The sequence below is a fragment of the Poromitra crassiceps genome (genome assembly GCF_964638095.1).
Source record: "Poromitra crassiceps genome assembly, chromosome: 10".
In the NCBI taxonomy this organism is placed as follows: Eukaryota; Metazoa; Chordata; class Actinopteri; order Beryciformes; family Melamphaidae; genus Poromitra; species Poromitra crassiceps.
The window spans coordinates 33,478,988-33,504,484 of NC_139631.1; the positions used below are offsets into that span (position 1 = coordinate 33,478,988).

Consider the following 25,497-nt stretch of genomic DNA (forward strand, 5'->3'; position numbering starts at 1 on the left):
CTCGCTAAAGGCCTTTGACACAAAAAGGGTCGCTCAGACACATGGCGTTACAATATAAAACATTACTGGAAGACTCAGTCGTGTACAGCACTGGTGAAGGGTGTGTGAGTGTGTGTTATCACATCTTGAGAGAGAGAGAGAGAGAGAGGGAGAGAGAGAGGAGAGAGAGAAATAGTGTATAATACATGTACATGTCTGCAATTGTGCTTGTGAATGTGTGTGTGTGTGTATTTTAGGTCTGATTGTGCATTTTGGATGTGCACGTGTGAGCTGATATAGGCCCCCCGAGAGTCAGTGCATCCTGCCTTGAATAGTTCCGACGAGAGGCATCGCCCAGACATTTTACGCACACCACAGACAAGCGCTTCGGGTAGTCATGGCAACAGGTTCATAGTCGTTAATACTGCCGTCGATGTGCAGTGCTAGTCTAGGCACAGAGTTAGCCTCCTTTCTCCTGCTGGCTCGCCACCCCCAGGCTACTAGAGGGGAGGGGTGGAGAGGAGAGGGGAGGGGGGGGGGGGGGGCATGTTGAGCCAGTGAACATCCAGCTCTCATGAGATTTCCCAAAAAATCAACTGCCGGCTGGTTCCTTCCTCTGATGCTGCAGCATGTCAGTCACACTCACTATGTCCTCCTCAGGCACCTGCAAGAGTGGAGAGTTGAAGGAGAAGGGAGAAGGGAGAATCTTAAAAGTGCGCTTCCATAAGTGGCCGTTAAGCGAATAAGTAGGTTTGGGCCCGGGGGGAAGGGGGGGAGAGAGAGAGAGAGAGAGAGAGTGAGTCAGAGAGAGAGAGAGAGAGAGAGAGAGAGAGAGAGAGAGAGAGATCTTTCCAATGGTTAATACTTGCCATAGGAGAAGTAATAATTATTGTCATGTAATCTGCTGGTGGCCCAATTTCTTTCTTTCTGGCAGTGACGAGTAAATATTACAGATGATATCACAGGAGAAATCCACATTCTGCGACGCTCGCCAAATAAGTCACAGAAAACAGTTGTGTCTGGGACTGACTCTGTGAATGGCCAGTGGCCCTACACTCCGTCAATCTACGACAGTACAGTTTGTATGCGTGTTTAGCTTGTAGCTTGGACTTGAAAACTGTAACAGAAATCGGACGGACGCAGTGCCAGTAGAGGGACACATTCGCAGGTAAAATGGAGAAACTTTGAACATTCTGCATTAAACCATAGTCAGGGACGATTATGTAAAAACTACGGTACATTAATTCATCCCAAAGAGAAATTGAGATGTAACTGACTGTCAGTCCCTATTTAGGCATGTGGGAGGCTGGGAGCTACTAGACGGGATTCCAACTGAGACTGACATTTCAGATAAACCAACTCCCGATGATTAACTGGTCAAAAGCGCATGACATGTTGTGTGTCTAGCACAGTAGCTTTAATGAAATCCACTGGTGTCAAGTAGAAATTCCTGTGGATTCTGAGAAAGACAAAAACAATAGAGCTGACTAATTCACTGAAACAGGAACAAGTCACAACATCCCTGTTACGGTCACTATTTTTCTGAGGAGATATAGACCCTTCAGCTTAGATAAATATTAAGTTCTATATTTCTTTCATATCTTTCTCTTTGGCTGTCATTAGGAGAATGATGTGGGTTTGCTCATGATCATTTTGTGTGTGGCGAGGGGAGTGACGTCATACCGGAGGGTATTTCAGTGACCCCGGAAGCAGTGTTCGGGGGGGGGGGGGGGGGGTTCAGGCTCTGGTCATGTGACATTGTTGAAGAGGAGCGGAGTACACCTTCCGTGCGACCCTTTTCGTGTTCTTTTGTACGCTTGAGTTCTCGTGTTTTGTTCGCGTCCGCATGAACGTTGATAGTGCATCGGCACTGGACACTATCGGCCCCCACCAGCGTGAGCTGTCCGATGGGAGCTAATGTACATCACCGCCTGGGCTAGCCTAGGTAAACCCAGCCCCCACGTGACCTGCTCTCTCAGTTCCCAGTCTGTAAGCAGGGTGAGCCTGAGAGCAGGTCACTGGGGGCTGGGTTTACCCAGGCTACGCCTGGGCTGCGACAGTCAAGTTAGCCAGGTGAGCTAATCCACCTGTCGTCAGGGTCGGACTGGGACTAAAAAACGGCCCTGGACCTTTCTACCCAGACCAGCCCACCTCAACCAGCCCGCGGCACGGATACTCCGCAACGCCCGCCCCATCGACGCACAAACACAAGAGCAAGCCAAAATTCGGAGGGAGCAAAAAAAAAAAAATTGACGGTAACCTTAGCTCGCAGCCGAAATTCTGGGCAGTTTTTATAAAATGTTGGTCGTTTGAAGCCAGATTTAGAGGAATATCTAATAATAATAATAAAAAAAGCATTCCCAAAGTGGGCCGCTGGGGTTCACACTTTTTTTTTTTTGCCTGGTCAAGCGACCCACCAGCCCACCGGGATTTGTCCCGGTGCTCCCGATGGCCAGGCGACTATGCCTGTCGTTCCCTCTAATGACAGCCAGGTTTCATTGTCTTCTTTATCATGTTATTGTACCATATGCCAGGTAACCCCTAGACACAGAGGAATACAAGCCTGAATATGAATATTGATATAACTGGGCAGGCGGTACGTGACATCCCCCATGCACATGTTTTTACACTGATCTTGCAGTTGTATTACTATTACTCTTATTATTGTGGTTATTCAATCGTTCAGAATTTACTCATCCTTTTCACGCTTCCTCTTTCCAAAAGTTTTTGTTGCACAGTTTCATTTTCATTCACTTCCATTAAAAAATAAATCCTGTTTCAACCTCCTGTGGTCTACAGATAGGATTAAGCTTTAGATAGTCTAACAGGCTGACAAACACTAAATTATCCATTATTTAATTCCAGGAATACAGAATGATGGAAAATTAGAAAAACGTGGGAGTTGTACATCGATTGACTTCACCTGATTTGCTGTTGATTAGCCTGAAAAGCAATAAGACATCTTTCTCTTCCTGAGTTTCTCCACCCGAGAACTATTTCTACTCATATCTAGAGTTTCATGTTCGATAGCAAGCCATGTAAAGCATCTGCTCTGTGAATGTGTTTGTTTACTGCTGTACTGTAGGCAGCTGAGGTGTGAAGTTCTCAGAAGGAGGCACTCTGACCTCACAGACTGTTTCCATGAATCTTATCGATAGCATTTCTGCTATTATGACTGCCATCTGCAAAACTGCCATCTCAGTTAACAGGGTTTTTTCCATAATTGTGGAATCCCATGACGTTAACACTTCAGAATGACCTCCTTGATCTATTAAACCTGACACTTTACTTTCAGTTTGTGTGTTCTGCTCCATGAGGGGCTTGTGATGGAAACATTTGCTGAAATGCCCTGCTGATCCATCAATAATGAGACATCCGTTTTAAGTGTTTTTAGGAGGATTTTATTCTACAATAACATCTGTGCACAGAGGTCTCCCCGACCACATTGTCAGAGGAGCCCCGAATCATCGTTTACAACACATCATATACTGAAACTATGACACCCGCGCCCCAACCTGGAGGGCAGTACTTTTCCACTTCATTCAACCTCTCTCCAACTCAGTATATTTCCATGACGCCAATAGTTAATCTGATGTTCACAAGACACAACAATCCAGTCTATTCCCCCAAAACAAGATACATGTTCTCCCTGTACAGGAATATTCTGCAATGATGAAGAACATAGTTCACAAAATACATCTTAGAAGGGCCATAGTTCATAATCAATCAATCAATAAGCACTCAATCAATAATTTGCTATCACAGGCTGAACACAATGACAAAGCCTAAATCTTACACCTATAATCGGAGAGGAGGGCAGCGTAAAGTTGTAGTTGTACAATTGCTCAACTGCACCTGCGCGAAGCGGCCGAGCTGCGTATGTGAGCCCTCGTAGCGGGCGGACCCTCGTGGGGACACCAACGAGGGACAATATTGTGACTCCGAAAACTTGACAACGTTGGACCGGAAGCGCCAACAAATGTAATGGCGGCGACTGGGGCCGCTACTTCCGCTGTCGCCTCGTGCACACCAACAATGGCAAAATCGCTTTTCCGCTGTGCCGCAGCGTTTTGTGGGCGTGGAAACCAGCTTCCAGCTTGGAGCTGTAGAAACGTTTTCAGGTAGATGTACACAGAAGGGTGGGGGGACGAAATGTGTAGGAAGAGCTGTCATTGGGTAGCTTTAACGAAAGGTCCCGCCCTAGTCCCGCCCCGCGAGTGTTAAGCCGCTCACGGCCCGGCCACATCTACGCGTCGTTTGACGCGGGCTGACGCTGCTGCCCATCCACTTTGTATTGGAACATGCTGCTCGACGCCTCGCGAAGCATGCTGGGAGACCAGACGACGCGTAGCAGGCTTGTGAAGCGACAGTGGGCAACAGAGGGGGCGGGGTGGAGTTTGACAAAGTACAAAGCTAGCCAATTGAGCTCGTCCTAGGACCTATCCTACCCTTCCTGTCCTCTTCCACTTCCTCTCTACCACCAATTTTCAAAGAAGTAAAGTAAATCTGCTGCTTCCGGATTTCCACGGCCACCAAGCGTCAAGCGTCCATACAGCCAAGCGTCAGCCCGCGTCAAACGACGCGTAGATGTGGCTCCACCGTCAGAGACAAGCCGCCTCTAGTCTGCGACAGCGAAACGCAGGGCGGTTCCTGCGGCAGGGGGCGCGAGGTTGAAATGGACCAATCAGATGCGGAAATAGAGCAAGACAGCCTATCAAGCTGCAGCGTCAAAGAGGCTTTCACAGGAGGCATGCCGCCGAGCGTTTCATGATGTGCATGACGGCTCCTACACACCGCCGACGAGTCTAAGCGAGAAACTCGCATGTACTCGCACTCGCCCTGCAGCTTGGTTGGCTGCCTTGCTATATTTCCGTCTTCAATTGGTCGATTTCGAAATGCCCCTCCTTCCCTCGTTGCCACCTTGTCGCTCACCAGCTTGCAAAGCATGCTGGGATACCTGGCGTCAAGACATCGCAGGCGACAAGACGAGAGGAGGGGCCAAAACCGAAATAGACCAATTGAAGACAGGAATACAGCAAGGCAGCCAACCAAGCTGCAGGGCGAGTTGCGAGTACCTGCGAGTTTATCGCTTAGACTCGGCGGCGGCGGTGTGCAGGGGGTCTGAGGCGTCTGCAGCAGACGAGTTTAACTGCATACCTGCCAACACTCCCGATTTAGGCGGGAGTCTCCCGATTTTTAACCCTTCCTCCCGCTGTGCTCCCGGCTTGGTCATTTCTCCCGCTAATCTCCCGATTTGTAGGAGGATGTGTCGTGGTACCTGGCAACCCAGAAGCAGTGACGAGTGACGCGCGGTGCGTCGCTGCGCTCACTCAAGCAGCTCAGCTTTGCCACAGGAAATGGAGGAAACAGGTCTCAAGAAGAAGAGATACGCTACCACATTTCAGTCCACTTGGCACGAAGCCATCCCGTTTCTAACCGCTACCCACGTCAGCACATTGTTTTGGGGTCAATGTGGCTCTTGGTTGCGTGCCACTGCAATACTGTAGTATTGAATGCGTGTGTTTTACTGGCATTGTTCCGGATCTTTGAACTTGTGTAAGATTCAGAAGTGGACCTTCAATAAAAAAAAGTTTGAGAACCCCTGGTATCTAGTCATATTCTTAATATACACACTGCTAGTAGAGTGTCAATCTTTCCCATTGCCTTTCAGTGATCCATTAGTCATTTGGAAACTGTAGCTGGTTCTGGAATAGACTTGCGCTTTGATGCTGCAGCAGCAACTTCGGCAGTGTTTTAAGCAAGTTTTATTCCCAGATTAGAGAGGTTTCGCCTGTGTGTGTGTGTGTGTGTGTGTGTGTGTGTGTGTGTGTGTGTGTGTGTGTGTGTGTGCGTGTGATGGTCCTATCAAATAGTACTGACTTGATTGTTGGATTACAGAATAAACCAAATGTGTTATCTTCCAGCATTACAAAATGTACGTTGCAGTTGAAGACCACAGGGTTGCAACACTAACCCTTGGACATCAAGGACTTTTCAATGACTACTTGGCATTGGCATGTTTTTGTCCTCCCTGAAATACATTGGGATAGAACAAGTAAAAACTCCAAGAAGGGAGAGTTTCCATATATTGACTCTCCAGACTCTCACACCCAGAGGCCTGAATCAGGAGTTATGACATTAAACATTTCCTCTAAAAACATGTTTTTGTAATTACAAATGTAGCCCAAAAATCCAATCAAGGGTGATGAATACCCCTTTCTAATGGTCTAAAAATACTCTTTCCTAATATGTCTTTGCTTCCCTTTGTGTTATTTACATACTAGGGAGTTCTGTGCTCCTTTTTGCTCCCGTTTTATCAAATTTAAATTTTAAAACTTTTCCAATTGACTAAATAATCTTTTTAAATGTGTGGAATCATTTTGTACTACGGTCTGTATATTACAATCTATTGTATACAACCCCTAATTTTATATTCTCTTGGCATCTTGTGTTAGGTTGTTTTTTTCCAGCACTTGCTTTTTTTCCAGCACTTGCTATTTGTTGCAAGTCCCTATTGCTCTTTCTCTGTTCCCTGTGTACTTGTATCCACTTGTATACGACCCCTGGGTTGAGTAATCTGTATGAATTATGTTTTGATATGCTTCACCCTGAGAGGTGCTGATTGCACCACCCACACCAGCCACCCATAGAGCCTATTAGCCTATGAATGGCAGTTTATGTGGGTGTCAGTCACCAAACATTTCTGACCTGAAGAAGATCCAATAGGATCGAAACGTCCATTCTTGTGTCTCAATAAACTATACGGCATGGAGTAAGTGTGCAGGCTCTACCTTTTTCATGTTTTTGGAGTAAGACATGAAATCGGTCAGAATAGAGTAGCACAGGGATGACGTATTTTGGTAGCCTTACCCGGGTTCTGCTCCGACTCACAAAATGTGCATATCAGAGTGGACTGCGGTATTGGCCTTGGCGGTGGTCTGCGCTCTCTGAGTGCACTTCTAGTTAGTAGCATCATCAGCTGCCCAAACATGTCTTTTGAGGACAAATATGGATTATATAAAGGTGCCTGGATTTCCTGAGTTGCATGAAGCCGTACCTCCCTACCTGTCGGGTCTAAACAAGCCGTTAACACGGACTTACCAGTGAACTCTGCAATTGTTAGCAATAGTTTTTCCCCTCAAATGATTTGAATTGAAACTAATTTCTCAAACTCCGCTATCTAAACTCGCCTCATTGCTTTACTCACGATCTTGTCACCACAAGGTGAAGTCATTCGTTTTTAAACTGCTGCTGTATCAATACAAATATTTCTCATGGGGTTTCCCACAGGGTGTGAAGAGTTGATCCACAATGGAGACAAGTCCAGAGAGCTGAGGCCTATTGATAGATTTAGGCAGAATAGGCATTATAGTTTAATTTAAAACAAATCTAGTACTTTCAAGGCCAATTCATTTTTCTCAAATCCACAAACTTCCAAGGAACCCTGAAAACAGTAACACACCCACCACACAGATCCTTGAGACCAATGATTTTGTATGGCGACATACTTTTTTAAAATACCCGTCTACTACCAATTCCTACAGGGCGAAACTGAGCCAAACATGCAAACAATCTTTATTCATCTGCCCTCAGTTTGATCACGAAACTGCTATGATGATGATGATGCAATATCCTGCAGGGTTTGAGTATGTTTAACACATTTCTCAATGGCCTGAGACAGATCTGTGGATGTTTTAACTCCCCGCAATTTAAACACAGTGAAATTTCAAGTGATTCAAATTACTCGACACCCCGACATTACAGTGCTGCTCTATTCTGCCCATGGCCCTACGTAGGGCCCTACATAGGGCCCTACGGCGACCCCAGGTGGCCAGGACAAGGGAACCAGGAGGTGAAGAAGTGGGACTCACCAGTGCGTGGTCGAAGCTGAAGGTGCTTATGTAATAGGCAGAGATGTCGCTGTCGGCTAGAGGCTGAGATATCTGGGCAACGATACCGCACTCATCTAGAGGAACCAGGGCAGAGGCAAATGACAACGCACACCCCAGATTAAAGGATCACACTCGAGAACAGGGCATGTACTGTACATGTGTACCGAAGCCACATTTAAGACCTTTAATGCAAATGTCACCATCAAAATAACAAAACCTTGTCAGAGGTCAAGAAAACTTGTCAGATAGCCTATTTCCAACTGATCATAGCTAATGGAGGTTATAAAACTACAAAACTACATGTGTAGAGACATGTTGTCAAAGTGTATTTATTTATTTAAGCGTATGCAAAACATGTCTGTATTAACCCTGCTCAGTGTTAATCTGAGTCAACATGCATGTGGATCAAATTGACCAGTAAATATGACCTGTAAAGTGTAAGTCTACATGCCATTTGCCTCAGCCTTACTTTCCTCCTCTACTTTGACTAGGATCACCAAATGGAAAGAATCTGTCAATACCTAAATTCATTTAATTTCATTTATATCTAAATTCACATCTGTGAACGTACAAGAAAGTAAATAAAAACTAAGACCTCGATCTGTAGTCAATACATATATTGATTCTTTTCAAGGCCTTACATTTCATTAGAGACTTTTCCACACAAAAACGACCCACAGTCAGACTCCCTGGTGAACTTGGAGGGTTAAGCATATACAGTAAATGTATAAGAAGCAGCCTTACCAAATCCCAGCGGCTGTCCCCCAATGCGCACCATCCTCCACAGCTCCCCAGACGAGCTGGTGAAGAGAAGATCAGCAGGGAACCTACAGCACAGAGATCAAGCACCGATTTCTACCAAGCAAGCAAGAGTAGATACATACAATACATGCATATATGTAAGAGTGCATTTCAGAGGTGGAGGAGCTCTGACAATTGCATTACCCTCATTAGTGCCTGCACATACCTGCATACATGCATCTAACCAGCAATCTGGTCAATCTATCTACCTCCCGTTTGTGTAAGCATAGTTAGTATAGCGGAAGATGTCAGTTGGTTCAGTGCGAGAGAAAGTTGGTTAGAAGCCTTACTGTCTCTGAGCCTCGGTGTCCATCACCAGTGAGATGTAGCCGTCAATGAGGGAGAAGGAGAAGAACTTGATGCAGTCCAGGTCTTGGCTGGGGCTCGACGACGCTCCCTCCTCCTTAGGACTATCATGGGAGAAAGGAGGAAACACGAGCAGGAAGACGGCAGTGACGCAAAGATGAATGGGAACACACTTTCTTTTTGAGCCATTACTAAAGTCTGAGGTCTTTCAGTCACACAATGAAATGATCGTTGAGAAGCACAACAAACAAAAATGACTCGGAGGGAAGTGTTGGTTTTATTCAAAGCTCAAAGCGCAAAATGTCAAATTTTGGCAAATGGTCAAACCGTTGCAATGCTTTAGCAAGTGGTGCTAAATCAGATTTGGTCATTGTTGACACTTTGGAACGTTGTATATACCACTTCAGAGAGAGAGCTGAGAGTAATAGTTAAGGGCTGGTTGTGATGATGCTTGGATGTATACTACTGTATACATAACCTCACATGACCTTAAGATGGGCCAAAGTGGTGGTGCCACTTTCCTTTTCTTAATCAAACTACCGGTAATTAAACCCATATTATATACTATCACAAATTAGCCTGTTGTTGCTGCCCATTGTCAACATCCCCAGTTCTTTAAAATCACCAGATGTATCACATTTAAAAAAAAGAAAAGTAAATTTAACACAGATTGTCCAAAATCCCCAGTATGTCTCTCATCTCACTGGAGATAATTAAACTGATATAATATTTAATTATGTATCTGCCATGACATGGCAAATTTAGAAACCATTTTAGTGTATCATGTATGACTTCATTAACAACAGACCAATTGACAAGCCAATGATGAGCCCCGGTGTCTTTTTGGAACTTGTGCTGCCACCTTGTGTCTCAGACAGGTACTTCAACAGTGAGGCAGTGGGGAACTCACCTGTTGGAGTAGAAGAGGACGTCGATCAGAGTGGTGGCGATAGACGGCAGCGTATCTGGGTCCAGAGACATCACACAGAACTGGTTCTGGGGGATCAGCACCGGGTGAACCGTGGGCTGGATGGCTGCGAGCAACAAGGATAATGTTGGTTTGTAACAACAGCTAGCCTACCTGTACCTGGGCTGGTTTTCACATAAAGCATGGCTCTGTTGAATTAAATAACTTTTCATACATTTCCACGTGAATATTACTTCTCAGCACAGGTGTAGATCTGGGGGAGACATATTAGGAGCGGGATGCAATATTTTTCTCTAATGCTTTTCTCATGTCAAATAATATTTTCTTTCAATCTTGCTGAAATGAGGGAATTTGGAGTTGTGTTCAGGTTATTACTAAGCTCATAACAGGCCAGTGTGATTTGCTGCCCAGCAAGCTGCTACCTTCCCTTCCTTCCCCACGTTGAAATGAAGCCTACAGTCTTGCTTCTTAGAAAATCACGAGAAATTGATTTTTTTTTATCATTTACAATTTGTATTATTTTGTAGCACAACAGTCAAAGGGTGGACAAACTTTTGAGCATGACTGTGTGCACCACCCACATCGCACAGTATGTACTTTACCTCACGATGACGTAAAGAGCATTTCCAGCAAAGGACACACTAATTAAATTAAATTCAATTAAATTCAATCCAATTATGCCTTTGTGTTTGCCATCTAGTTCCCAGCCTGTTTGCACTGTTTCCAGCTAACATACATTATTAAATGTTTGTTTAAGTTAGCAAACATTGGCCTTGTGGGACACACCAGGTGTTCTTGGACAGCAGGCTCCTCTGGTCCTAAACGCACTTGTCTTTTCACCTCCTTTTTTTGCGACTCTTTATGCTGCCAGGCAAGATTAATCAATGCCAGAAAAAGAGGTGAATTCATACTCAACAACAGCTGTACGCTCTTCTCATATCTGCTCCTAAAGCATGCGACCATTTTTCAGCGATGGTCGGCGGATAAACTGTTTATACCGTGTAGTGTACACAAAAGCTGGAGGTGATGCTACAGGGTTTTCAGTGTGCCAGAGAGGTGGCTGAGTTGGCAGCCGAGCAGCCAGGACTTTGAGCCGTACCGTCCTTGCCGTTCTTCTGGAGGCCGTTGTGAACGTCCTCCTGACAGTGCACAGGCACAGACTCTCCTCCCACCTCTCTGTAGATGTTGAACTCCTCCTCCAGAGTGGTGATGACTACGGACAGGTCTTTCTCCCTCACCTACACAGAAACGGACGTGGTGGAAGAGGTTTCAGCGCACACTTGCGAAACAAACATAAACGGAGCCACAATCCCATTAATTTGCCATGCGAGATCAGCGAGTCGCTTCAAGCCACGCAACAACACTGGCTCCGTTTGTTAAGGATACAAAAGGGGATATTATGCACCTCCGTTCACTTTGCATGTCAACTATTAACATATTTGCTGACAGAAACGTCTGTCGAGCTGTCGTCCGTTTCTGTCCACTTAGCACTTTCACTTGTCATCCATCAACTCACTGTTGGCGCCCTCAGCTCTGTTGGGAATTCATTCCTTACTTGTTTTAATGGTGCGTAGGCAAAAAGCAGCACGGCTTCTTTTGCTTGTCAGCACTCAGTAGGTCAATGGTTTCTTTGCCAGACAAACTTTGCAGAGGGTTTAGAAATTAGAGTTTAAAGTATTGCTCCCAACAGCTCTGAATTATAAAGTAGCAAATATCTCAAAGTGTCTCCATCATTTTGACAAGAAACATGCACACACTGAATGGATTGGAAGAACTTAAAAAAATAAAAAATAGGTAGGACTCACCAGGATAAAGTCCGTCTGATAGGTGGAGAGCATGAAGACGGACACGTGCTGCTGGGCCAATGGGGCGATGACTGACTTGGCGATCTTGGTGACGCCCACAGCCTGGGAGCTGCTGGAAGCGTTGCCGCTGGAGACCACGTTGAGCGGCAGCCAGATGGAGCTTTCCACCTGGAGATGCTCTGAGGGCTGGAGCTCTGGAGGGGGACGGACGGATGGTCAGCGAGTCCACAGCTTCACCAACTGTATGCATGACCTCAGTACACTGCATTAGACTGTTGTATTACACTCAACATGGACTCCTATCACCCTCACTTTTAGTTTAGAACCGGGGATGAACGATATATTGGCAATCATATCGGCCGATATATATATATATATATATATATATATATATATATATATATATATATATATATATATATATATATATATATATATAATAATAATAATAATGATTGGATTTATATAGCGCCTTTCCAAGTGCTCAAAGCGCTTCACAGAATCATTATTCGTTCACACCATTCGTAACGGTGGTTCGAAAAACGGCCCCTCCGCCCACCACCATTCATGTCTACATTCATACCAATCATACGAGGCAAGGAGGGTTAAGTGTCTTGCCCAAGGACACAACGACAGCAGCTGGGAGGGAGCGGGGATCGAACCGCCAACCCTTGCGTCATTGGCCGACCCGCTCTACCTCCTGAGCTAAAGCCGAAGATATCGAAGATATTATAGAAGATATCGAAGATTTCAGTTTCGTTCTTTGGCGACACCTATGGCGATGAGCGGTAATTGCAGGTGAGATCCAAAACAGTGCTGCATCCTCTGTGTCACCACAGACACCCAGTTCATAAATGCTGCAATACAGAAAATACAAAGGCTTCCATCAATGGGCCATAGGCTCAATCACCATTGTGTTAGCTCAGTTGGCGTCGATAGTGACTTTTATTTTATTTACATGAACATCTTTGAGATGAACACTTTAATATTGGTTACGATTCATGAGCTTTTCCAAATGTTTTGGAAAGAAAGACATTATTTGTTCAAATGCACAGTCTTTACATGCGTCTTTCCAGTATGTGCAATATTTGATTATCATAGAAATGTGTTTTTATACAGTCTAGATCATATCGACATGGTCAAATATCGGTTATCGGCCGTAACAGCAATGTTAATAGCGGTTATCAGTATATCAACCAAAATTTTCATATCAGTGCATCCCTAAAAAAAGAAAAAGAAAACAGAAGCTGCTTTACTTTCAAGGTAAAAGCAGAACACTCTTTAAAGTAATGGTACCACTCGACCACTAATGGGAAAGGCAGCTGCAGTGTCCTCAAATGAATTTCCTGAATGCGGATGACCTCATGTTGCAGGCGCAGTTGTGTGATTAAATTATGTTGAGCAATGAGCACGGTTGAAACTGATTAATATCTTTAGCAATATCGAGAGATGGCCTATTTAGCTTTGTGAAGGTGTGAAACTATACGAGGCAGCTTTAAGTAATGTATACAGTCTACTTCCTGTTGTTGCTGCCTAGTGTAACATACCCCCACTTCCTCTCACATCGCCCCCTCCCCCCCCCCCCTCTCTTCTTTCAGTGACATTAGCACGGAGACCAGACCTCAAATGCTCCCCAGCAGCTATTTATACCATACAGCTAAAGTCAAACGTATGGCCAGGGTAGGCCTACTGTACCACCACAGCATACTTTATATATATATTATATAATATATATTATATATTATTTATATATATGGGCAACATTTTTTTCCCTGAGGGCCATACTGACTTACATCAAGTAAGTGGAGGGCCACACATTGGAGATCATACCTGCCAACACTCCTGATTTTCGCGGGAGTCTCATTATTTTTAACCCTCTCTCTCCCGTTGTGATTGGTAATTTATTGTTAATCTCCTGATATAATAGTGATACAAATCCAACGGCTGTAGCAGATGAGATTTATTAACATGGGTATCAGCTCACACTGAGTATATAGTATAAAGTTGATAGGCTACTCCGTGTGAGCTGATGATACCCACACATGAATGTGCACATTACACACATGGTCCTAATGAGGAGGTAAAGCAGGGTTAAAGGTCAGCCTGGGCTGTATCATCTGACACAGGATGGGCAGTGAAAGCAGGGCTGAGTCAAAGTGGCAGGACAGGATCCTTCACTCTCCTTTCCCCCAAAGTGGAAACTGGCAGCTAACCTGGGAAACAGGTGGCTATCCAGGAGGTAAGCAAGGAGCTGAGGGCAAACTTTCCACAGACTTCCTTTGGGATGCATGATTTAAAATCATGCATAACTTCAGAAAAGAAACTTTTTGGCAAAAAAAAGAAGAAGTGATGATGATGAGAGCCTTTGAGCTACCATTTAGCCAACTACAAAAACTGTCAAGCACCATCTGTCTACTCCCTGCTTTGCTCTACTCCCCTTCAAAAGGGCCACTGTTCTGGTTGGCATAATTTTGTCAGATGCAGCCCCTGGTGGCTTCACCACACACCAGCTTTTACCTCTCGAAATAGACACACAGTTAGACGGAGAGAGGAGACAGAGAGAGAGAGACAGAGAGAGAGAGAGAGAGAGAGAGAGAGAGAGAGTAACAGAGCAGCCAGAGAGAGAGAGAGAGAGAGAGAGAGAGAGAGAGAGAGAGAGAGAGAGAGAGAAACAGAGCAGCCAGAGGCGATGTATGCCTTTAACAACTACATCCATTTCAAAAGACTGGACGTAAGCGCCTGGATGATAAGAGTGGAGGGAACAATAGCACACAGGAAGTTGTAAAGTATTGTTGACTCGAGTTAGAATGTTCAATTTCCAACTGCAAAATATTGATTATTGATTGATGGCAAATGGGGCATCTCAATTAGGGGAGATGAGAGGCTCTGCTCTACTGTAGCCCCAGTTACGCTCGACCACACCCACTCTCCCATACTGACTGCTGGCATGAAAGTTCAAGTTGAACCTATAGCAGCACTTTGAATCATTTTGATGGTACACGGTACAGTGACTTCTAATAGGGAGAATGGCGGCTCCGTCATTCCCACACCGCCCTCCGAAGGCCTGGTGCTGCACTGTGGATTCTTGGTGTCTGCGTCCCGGAGCGGCTTGAGACAGTGTCAAGTTGCCTGGAACTTTTAACTCCATTTCCTGCACAGCTCCTTCAAATTAAACGTTTTCCCGCTGACAAACTAACCGGATGCTTTTATTGTGAGGTATGTATAGTAAGTGAAACGTGTTTCGCTTGCTAGCTTGATTAGTACGGCGCGGGTTACTACTTCTCTCACTGAAACAAGTCGAGACAAGAACATTTGGGGATATTTGGAGTGATTCTTTCGCTAGCGAATCAGTTATAAACACTGCAGAAAGGGAAAGGCAAAGTAGAGTACAAGCAGAAACCGAAAGATATGGATAAAATGGATATAGAGATTTTTGGAGGGAGTGAAACCATTCCTTTGGTTGTTCATACACTTATTGTACATGGTGAGGTCTGTGAGGGTGGAGGAAACAAGGAAGGAAGGAAGTAATATTAGAATGGTAAAAAAAACAGAGCCCTAACAGTGGTCCCATGAAGGACGCCTATCTGTGATGAAAGGTTATGTGTGTGTGAGTAGAGCTGGGTATCGTTTAAAGAATTACAACACCAGTACCCTTAAAATGATACCGATACCAATAGAGCACTTCATTCAAATCAATACCTTTTTTGAACGATACCGTACTTTGAGCATTTTGGAACACTGAACTGCCAACTCACATCACATACACTGCGCTCAACGTCACCACCACAGACTGTATGGGTTGTAGCTGCTGCGGTAGGGGGCCAATCACACATGTCACATTAAAGGAGCATTTAGGCATTTTATAACCTGGACCCTATTTTATTTTATATTTTATGTATAACTAAGTAATGTGAACAGAAATCTTTAAAATTGTTGCAGTATTGACCAAGACCACTTGGCAGCCTCTTTTCCCACATTCCCTGCCTTTTGCACTAAATGAGCTTGTTTTGACCCCTGACTGGATCAGATTATTCCATCATGACATTATTATCAAGAGATATCATTTTCCTTCTTCCGCTTGATCCAAGTCTCACGAGAGTCTCGCTCAAGTCTCACGACGTCACGAGAGTTGCGTTGTTTGCCGGAAGTCAACTGTGGTGGGGCGGAAAGCTGGGACTGGGAGCTGCCATGTTTGTTTGGGCTAACAGATCGCGTAGCTGATTGATTTTGTAAGTTATGGCGGAATATTTGATTTGATTTCGAGAATATGGACGAGGAGGCATTTGAATTCGATGGCCGCCCGTATTTATTTGAGCCAGACAAACGTTATACGGATTACAAACTTCTATCTCTACCAATGAGATGGACACAGCAGACAGAGAAGAGGGTGAACATGCTGCTGCAAGGTAAATACAAACGTTCATTTTCTCTCTCTTTTTTACAATAACAATCTGAGCCTGTGTGTCTCTCTCTGTTTTACAATAACAATCTGAGCCTGTCTTGCAAAAACAAGCTTGTTTAGTGGACGTACGGGCAAGCTGCCAAGGCAGGAGGGGCATGTGAAAAGAAGCGATCTAGGTCAATACTGCACCAATTCCAAAAATTTCTGTTGACATGACTTGGTTATACATAAACAAATATAAAAATAGGGTCCATGTTGAAAAATACCGAAATTTAAATCGAAAAAGGCTTGCGGTGATTGGCCATACAACCATTATAAAACCATTATAAAACCATGCAAATAGTAATTTCCTCCTTGATCTGTGTACAAAAAGGATGGAATGCAGGTATGGTTTGACTGGAGAGGTTTTGATACTGCTTGGTACTGGCTTATTTTGCTGGTCTGTGAGAGTGTTTACCTTTGAATCCTTCTTGATCAAGGACAACGGTGTAGTTCTCCGGCGTCTCCGTCAGACTGAGAAACTTGCATCTGGGACGAGAGAGGAAGGACAGCCGAGGAGAGAGCGAGGTGATAAGGAGGAGATAGAGAAGAGGAACAACAGTGTTATTATATCATACAACCAAGCCAACAAAAGAATACTCAGATTTTCATAATCACAGTTCGTTACTGGGAATCGAGTGAATGGAGGTCTCCGAAAACACAGACGGGGTTCAGGACAAAAACAAAAACCAAGCCACGCTCAGCATTATGCCAATATCCCCCCCTTTGTATCCTGCAGATGGTGGGTATCCCATCAAACTGGGGCAGCCTCAGTCACCCACTTAGGGCTGCAGCTATCGATTATTTATTTTACTAATCAAGTATTCTACCGATTATTCCAACGATTAATCGAGTAATCAGATAAGATGCCGTTCAGGCTGGAAAAAAAAACAAAGTAACGTAAGAAGAAGCAGAAGTGGTGGACTCCAGAGGTTGAAACAAAACAGAGTAAAAAATTTGAATAAAAGGGAACAACAAATAACGACACAGTAGGCCGACTCTGTGCCGGAATCTGGCAGCTACCCCAAAATCATCAAATGTCTTCTTTTGTCTTAACAGTCCACAACCCAAAGATAATCAGTTTGCTAGAAAATATGTGTATTTCTTCTTCAGAATTTAGTCTTAAACGATTATCGATTGTAAAAATAGCCGACGATACATTTTCTGTCGATCATTCGTTGCAGCTCTACTACACCCACTGCTGTATTCAAAGAAAGTCAGGCAAGACCACTGGCACTGCTAATGTGATGCTATTTGAAATCACTGGACTGTGTGTGTGTGTGTGTGTGTGTGTGTGTGTGTGTGTGTGTGTTGTACTGCAAAACTACGTTTGTAAGTTGTCCGTAGTACATCTCTGCAGCAGCATCACCACACCGAGCCATTCGTCTAACTGCACTTTGTATCTTGAGATTATGAGATATTTGTCACTTGCATCATTATTAGGCTTGGAGCCAAAAGCATTTGCTTTCAAAGACTGCCGCTTGGTCTGGCCACAGACTGCTGCTTGGTCTGGCCACGGTGTTCGGCTGCATTGAATGTTGCCTTTGTGAAACAGTGGAAAAGGGGGAGGTGGGGGACGATGTGTACTAGAGAAACAAAACACTAAAATAGGCCCATGGGTGGAGGTAAGTGTTCTTGTAGAACAGACATTTGCTGGACCAAATCCGCTTTTGGAACCAACGGGCTTCAATCCAAATCAGGTTTCTGAAGATGACAAATGTTCCTTTTTCCATGAACACGAAAATGCTGTGTAATGTAATAGCACAAACAACAAGGAAACTCGAGTCGAAATGTCAAGTGCCTGTTGCACTGCGGGACAGGCAATAGGAATGGATTAATGTGTAATCCAGGAGCCTGACATGCTGCCCAGACAGCAGCCTTTTGTTCACTGTGACACTGAGGAGACTGTTAACGAGGAGACTGTAACGAGGAGACTGTAACGAGGAGACCGTAACGAGGAGACCGTAACGAGGAGACCGTAACGAGGAGACTGTAACGAGGAGACTGTAACGAGGCGAGACAGTTATCTTAGCATCTGGTGACCGGCCGCAGGCTCCAGACTTTCACTAGGCTGCCGGTGAGGGACTGCAGGAGGCTTGGGGTTCGAGGTGTGTTTTAGGTAATGGGTGGGATTTAATAATGATTAGGTTGTTTGATTGCATTAAATGCTGTAGGCAACTCAACACATTAACAGCTCCAAAATGGCAGCGAGAGATAACCCCTCATGACACATTTGAACTTCAACACCGAGAAATCATGTGATGTGACACCAACAATAATCTGCATGTTCATGTTCACCGGCTGGCCTGTGATCGCTTTAGGCAGGAAAAGCAAACGATCACAGATCTCTGGCTTTCTCTGGACGGAGCGCTGCCTTGCTGCTGTTTTAAGCTAAGAGACGTTTATATTTTTGCTCTCAAGTTTCAAATTGTCACTTCCTGAGAGGATTTCCCGCCAGTGTAAGAAATTTCATTGGGGCAAATCGGGCAAATCTATGGGGTCTCAGTTATTGCGGATGGGACACTCTTCTCTGTTGCAGCCCAAATTTGAGATTTAGGCTCGGACAACAACGGTTTTATTCTCACATTAAAAAATATGCGAAAACAAATCAAGACACTTTTCTCTGGATATAAAGCTTAAAGGTCCCATTCCGTGCAAAAGCTGTTTTTACTTGTAAATGCATATATACTGCTGTCAGCCCTCCCTGTAATGAGTGGTCACACGCTCAGAACTGCCACAGTTGGATTTGTCCCTATCCAGCGTCCCTCTGCAGTCTCCTCCAAGCCACACCCCCAAACGCTTCGTTTGCCCAGAGGGGAATCTGGGGGAATCGGGACGTCACTAGCTTCCTCCTGCATACTGCGCGGGTCTCTCTCACACAAGCTACCTGCACCATTTAGTCTATAGCCACAAAATTAACACTTCTAGCTGGAGCGACGCCAACTGTACGTGATCCAGCAACTGCAGAGGTGCATTCGGTAAGTCTAGGCATTTTGAGATGTCCTCTTTAGCGTAGTACCGTTTAGTTAACGATAACTCGCAACCTAGCGTGCTGGTCCACAGACGCTAATCTGATTGGCCGCTGGGAGCCTGGGGCGGGCTCTCCCTCAGCGGCCAATGGGAACTGTTAGTTCTGAATATATTATAGAAACAGGCCGTTCTTGGGAAGCTACCAGAAGAGGGAGTGAGAACTCCGTCACAACAAACGGGTTTGCTATATTTTCGACAGATTAATCCAGAATCATGTTTTATGGACCAGAGACACACGTTTTTAAGAGGTTACAGCTGCACGAATTGGGACCTTTAAGGTTGGCATAAAGGATATTTGATGACAGCTTGCAGATGGGGCATGCATGCATATTGCATAGAGGTTCAAAAGCATCCCTCAGCCAAAAAGAAAGCCTTGCAAAAGACTTGTTGTCAATTGACTTTTATTAGAGAGAGGCTGTTGTAGAATGGAATTTAGCAGACAGTGATTTAAATTGTACCTATCAGAGGCTGTGAGCTGCTTCAACATGATGGGCAACCTCTGTTTGCTTCATTTGAGTCCTTCAAAAGATAGCGCTGTGCGTTCCTGTTTTCCTAAAATGCGTCAGTGGAGGCGGAGCTACATCCTTCTACGTGTTCCTCCGCTGCTATCAGTCAACTGAGGCCATTACAGTAGAGTCCACAGAGCGAAACCGCTCATCGCCTGACTCAGCATAAACTAATCCACGCCATGAGCGGGGGACAATCACTCCACAGAGAGAGAGAGAGAGAGAGAGAGAGAGAGAGAGAGAGAGAGAGAGGGAGAGAGAGAGAGAGAGAGAGAGAGAGAGGAGAGAGAGAGAGAGAGAGAGAGAGAGAGAGAGGGAGAGAGAGAGAGAGAGAGAGAGGGAGGAGAGAGAGAGAGGGAGAGGGAGAGGGAGAGGGAGAGGGAGAGAGAGGGAGAGGGAGAGGGAGAGATAGAGAGAGAGAGAGAGAGGGAGAGGGAGAGGGAGAGGGGAGAGAGAGAGAGAGAGAGAGAGAGAGAGAGAGAGAGAGAGAGAGAGAGAGAGAGAGGATACTGTTTAACACTACCAGTAGTGCAAGCAAACTCAGCAGCCTATTGTGTTCTGGTACCACGCTCGCTTCCTGCTGACGTTTTACCTTCCCCAGTCCACCATTTCCTGCAGCTAGCGACAACACAAGCATCTCTCCAGGTCAAGATCAAGGTCCAGGTGATCATGATCAGGTGTAGAACTGCATCACATGTGATGTGTTTTGATCATGATCAGATGTAGAACTGTATCACATGTGATGTGTTTTGATCCTGATCAGGTGTAGAACTGCATCACATGTGATGTGTTTTGATCATGATCAGGTGTAGAACTGGATCAATTCACGCGTGATGCGTTTTGGGGCATTTGGAGAAGAGGCGCTGTCAGAATTTAATTAGGTCTATCTCTTGTTTAACTATTGCGAAGCAGCCAAACCTCGGTATATGCTAAACGCAGCGCTAAAGGCTTTGGTCGATTGCTCTCCATAAACTTGAGGGCAAGAACAGGTCAGCGTTAGCGATGCTGCATGTTGAAAATAAGTCTACAGAGAGATAGGTCTAACCTAAGCCAGGATTTATTTTAGGATACCGACGAGCAAGATCCGAAAATTAACTCGTCATGTTATTCCATTTCTATTTGTATAGCGGTGGTGACACGCTATACGACACAGCACGGTGACACGCAGCCTGTGTGTGTGAGAACTGGTGGTAATGAGTGCGAAAAACATGTTCCTTCTACTGAGGTGCGAGGGAACAGAGAGCAACTGAAGGAAGTCATGACGAGAGACGAGACAGCAAACAGGTAGTGAGGAGGAGGAGGAGGGAGCAGCGAGGCAGGGAAGATGGAGAAGACTTTGAACAGCAGGCACGCAAACGCCCACACTTTGATCCAGCTATACGTACAAAGCAATGGGTGGAGGTGGAGAGGGGTGAGGGTGTGGGGGGAGGGAGGGGGGGGGGTCTGCAACTGATGCTGCAGCTGAGGAAATGCGATAAGACTGGAACGAGCTGATGTTGTTGCGAGTGTGCGGAGCTATCGCCACACCATCGTCAGCGGCCCACCAAGGAGTGGGCTATCTTCACAGCGTGGTGCATCTATAGGGTGGTGGACTTGTGCACGTTCTCACAGGCTCCTCTCTTTCTGAAACAATGGCTTGTTATGAGAGGGGCCAGCCTTGTGTCAACAGGGGAGCGAGCGAGCGCCCCCCGACCTTGACAGGCCGACTGACGCAGACAAGAGGAAATCTCCCCGCTGGGCTCTCTGGGCTCGGCCGAGGCATTGTTGAGGTTGCGGGCTGCGCTCTCGTTGGCGAGGAGAGGCAGGGGGGCTGTGCGCTCTCGTGAGAGAGGAGAGGCAGGGGGGCTGTGCGCCCTCGTGAGGGAGGAGAGGCAGGGGGGCTGTGCACCCTCGTTAGAGGAGAGGCAGGGGGGCTGTGCGCTCTCGTGAGAGAGGAGAGGCAGGGGGGCTGTGCGAGTGTGCGCGCTCTCATTAGCGAGGAGAGGCAAATCAGTCAAACCTTATAGGGTGGGAATCACCACAGTCCCCACAATACGATATTATCACGATACTTAAGTCACAACTCACAATACAATATTATTGCGATTTTAAAAATATTGTGATAGGGCTGTGAATCTTCACTGGCCTCACGATTCCATTACGATTCATCTGTCAACGATTCGATTCGATTCGATTCGACGATGCATCACGATGAATGATCACGATGCATCTGGATACAGCTCAAACAGTGTGGCAGACAGTGTGCTGGGAACAGAGATCCTGCATGCTGTGCGTCATCGTATTTATATTTTAGACGGGGGCGCTGGTTCCTCCGACTGCTTTCATCCACTGCACACAGTTAACATCCGTCACACAAGACTTCAGTTGCGTTCAGTGATCCTGGAGGAATCCTCTAATCTGCCACGTGAGGATTTGGGGATACAGTGGGTCTACAGCTTCTGGAACTGGAAGCACTGTGCAAAGTGATTACCTCCTTAACATTCTGCTCAGGATTGTCTGCTTTCAAATCACTTTGTGCTGCTCACTCTGTGGCCTGGTGAATAGCAGGGGCCTGAGAGAGGAACATGGCTCAAACCAAAGCAAAGCAAAGCAGCTTGTTGTGCTCTACGATTGTATTGAGTTGCCATGAACGCAATCTCCTCCACCCCTCCCCACCTCACAATCTCCTCCACCCCTCCCCTCCCCAACTCCCAATCTCCTCCACCCCTCCCCACCTCACAATCTCCTCCACCCCTCCCCTCCCCAATTCCCAATCTCCTCCACCCCTCCCCTCCCCTCCCCTCCCCACCTCACAATCTCCTCCACCCCTCCCCTCCCCAACTCCCAATCTCCTCCACCCCTCCCCTCCCCAACTCCCAATCTCCTCCACCCCTCCCCAACTCCCAATCTCCTCCACCCCTCCCCTCTCCAACTCCCAATCTCCTCCACCCCTCCCCAACTCCTCCACCCCTCCCCTCCCAACTCCCAATCTCCTCCACCCCTCCCCTCCCAACTCACAATCTCCTCCACCCCTCCCCTCCCCAACAATCTCCTCCACCCCTCCCCTCCCCAACTCCCAATCTCCTCCACCCCTCCCCTCCCCAACTCCCAATCTCCTCCACCCCTCCCCAACAATCTCCTCCACCCCTCCCCACCTCACAGAGAAAATAAATACAGGAAAAACAACAGGGCAAAACACAAGTAGCCTATAGCACAGCAGGATGACATAACTCCAACGCACACACGCCTGCTGCTAATCCAATGAAGTGCAGCCTGCATGCTGCATGGTATTTCTGCTACTGACTGTACATCATCATTACTCAGAAGAACCTGTTAATCCACACTAAAAAAAAAAAAAAAAAAATGACTGACTCACTGCACGTCAGAGTACGATTGTGACTTAGCTATTTTGGGAGTGCAAATCATCATTATGAAATGTGTCCGGACATGTCAAGACCCATTGTCCCATATTCTAATTCGAAAGCAAATGAGTGCTGGGCTGGCAGGACTGGCTTGGTGTGAACAGAACAGATGTTGGGTTCTTGACAGAAGATGATATGGCCCATCTCGTCATGTGGCTCGTTTTATGATTTGTAGAGAGTTTGAAAGTCATTTCCTCATTTGAGGTGATAGGAAATGAGCAGTGTGTGTATTCTAGGCCAGGTAAACTAACAGAATAAGGTGTGTGAATGATGTTGCAGATATGAGTTATGAGTGACTTATGTGATATCTGATCAGGGAAGGAAAATCAGGCCATTATGAAAGTAGCCACGCCTCCATCTATCTATCTTCATCTTCATCATGCCAATGCACTCACATAGGGCAGCTTGAAGACAGATGTTAAGCCTTCTTCCTGCCATGCATATGTGGGGCAGCCACAGCAATAACAATTATATAACAATGGGAGGATTTCCAGGGATTAACTGCAGACTGCCCCCCTTTGCAACATAAGATCTGGACAATTCACAAACTGGATGTTCAGCCTCGGAGTGCCTTGGCATGCTCATGTAGGACAAGTGTCTGTCAAGTGTGTGTGTGTGTGTGTGTGTGTGTGTGTGTGTGTGTGTGTGTGTGTGTGTGTGTGTGTGTGTTGTGTTGAGTTGGAGCAATGACATCCCATTGAAATAAAGTGGAAGGGGTATAATATTATACATGAGCATGGATGCACTGTATACTTAGCTGGTCTCTCTGTGCAAATATGGTGTATTGGAAAATAGCATAGGCTACTAATAATAGTCAGGGGTCGTTTACCTTCCACTATGCCCCTGGAATAGTGATAAATTATCGTCTCCACACAGTAAGATTCCTGGCCCTTCTATCTTGGTTTATAGGCCGAATTTACAATATGAAATTGCATAAAAACACTTATGCATAAAACATTTGTAAATTGTTGCAGGTGTCGCAGTGTAACAATTTAGAATAAATGTAATAGACATACACAAACTAATACAATGTCTTTGCCACCCAATGAATGAAGAGGCCCTAATGCTATCTCATGTATCCGTACTGGATTACCAGGCTGATTCACACTGTTGAGACCAACCCATCTGACCCTGATCAAAGAGTCTTACCGTGTTCTATTTCGGAGGAATATCAGCTTGATCAGCGGGTGTGTGAAATTCACCAGCCCGTTCTTAGCTATGCTGGTGACCCGTAGCCTGTGGTCCAATATGTGCAAGTCCATATTGTCGCTTTGGAGCAGTGCAGTCTCGCCTCTTCGCTGTGTGCATGCGGCGGAAAGCCTTGCTAAATGACACCGGTCCGGTGGTACTTTTCGGTACCGACAAGCAAAACTACCGAGCTCGGCCGTGCGCGTTTCGCATATAGTGTCGGAGAAAAGAGGAAAAACATCAGACGCAATCCGACTCCAGCCAAACTCAACATATATTCAAATACAACAGACAGCCACAGACCCAGAGAGAGACACGCCTCCTCCTTAAAGTTACATGCGCAAAACCATGGCACAAACAAGCTGGTGGGTGGAGATTAACACGGGTTCCGGTTATTGGCCTTCAGAATAAAAGTACAATAGACAGGGCAACTCTTGGCACATTTAATTCTACAAATATGGCTAAACACACACACACACAAAACACCACAGCCTACTGTACTGACCACCCCAGAAAGCTGATTGACACCAAATGTTTAACAAATATTTTCTACCAGTAGTTCTCAAAGTGGGGTCCTTGAGGGGGTTCCAGGGGGTCCCCAGCTAAAATTTTAATAATTTATTTTCACTAGAATTCCAACCTAACATAATATTACAGAATGTATGACATGGTCATGGGTTTCATACACTTTCTGTAATAACAATTCAAAAACCGACCCTTCCACTTGCAGGAGCCTGGTGTTGGGGTCCTTATGCTGATTGGGTGCACCTGGGCAGTCAATGGGCTTGAGAAGACCTGACCTTCAGACCATTCAAGTCTCTCCCTCCTCACTGATGCACTGCAGGCTACGGGACAGGGCCAGCCCAGGAGAGTGGGAGGGTTATCACAAAAGCTAAAATCTTATCAGATGGGGGACCCTGGGACAAAATCTTATCAAATGGGGGTCCATAGTCTAATTGTGTCAGTTTAGGGGTCCTTGATGTGAATGTTTGAGAACCACTGGGCTAGGTTATAGCCTACCCAACCTCATTATTGTGATATAGATTCAGTAACCTACTTAGTATTGATAGGGTTTTTGTCACCAAGAAACCCAGTGTTCGTTGAATGGTTATATCAGTATTTATTAGATAGGCCCCAAAAAACAAGCCCGACCTGACCCGTGCAGGCGTGCACGTTCTGCCGGGCACATCCCATTGGCTGCATTCATGGCCGTAGCCAGG

The 25,497-nt window shown here is 45.7% G+C and overlaps 1 protein-coding gene across 1 annotated transcript; it reads right to left on the reverse strand.

The window, feature by feature from the left end:
* Positions 1-491: 491 nt before the first annotated feature.
* castor1 (cytosolic arginine sensor for mTORC1 subunit 1) lies at positions 492-24,483 on the reverse strand. The gene is made up of 9 exons (XM_083644602.1): positions 24,239-24,483; positions 16,571-16,641; positions 11,712-11,905; positions 11,006-11,144; positions 9,889-10,012; positions 8,963-9,082; positions 8,616-8,698; positions 7,851-7,945; positions 492-643 (listed from the first exon to the last, which is right to left on the reverse strand). The coding sequence occupies exons 1-9, from the start codon at positions 24,349-24,351 to the stop codon at positions 572-574; spliced, it is 1,011 nt and encodes a 336-aa protein (XP_083500728.1). The 5' UTR covers positions 24,352-24,483; the 3' UTR covers positions 492-571.
* Positions 24,484-25,497: the final 1,014 nt, after the last annotated feature.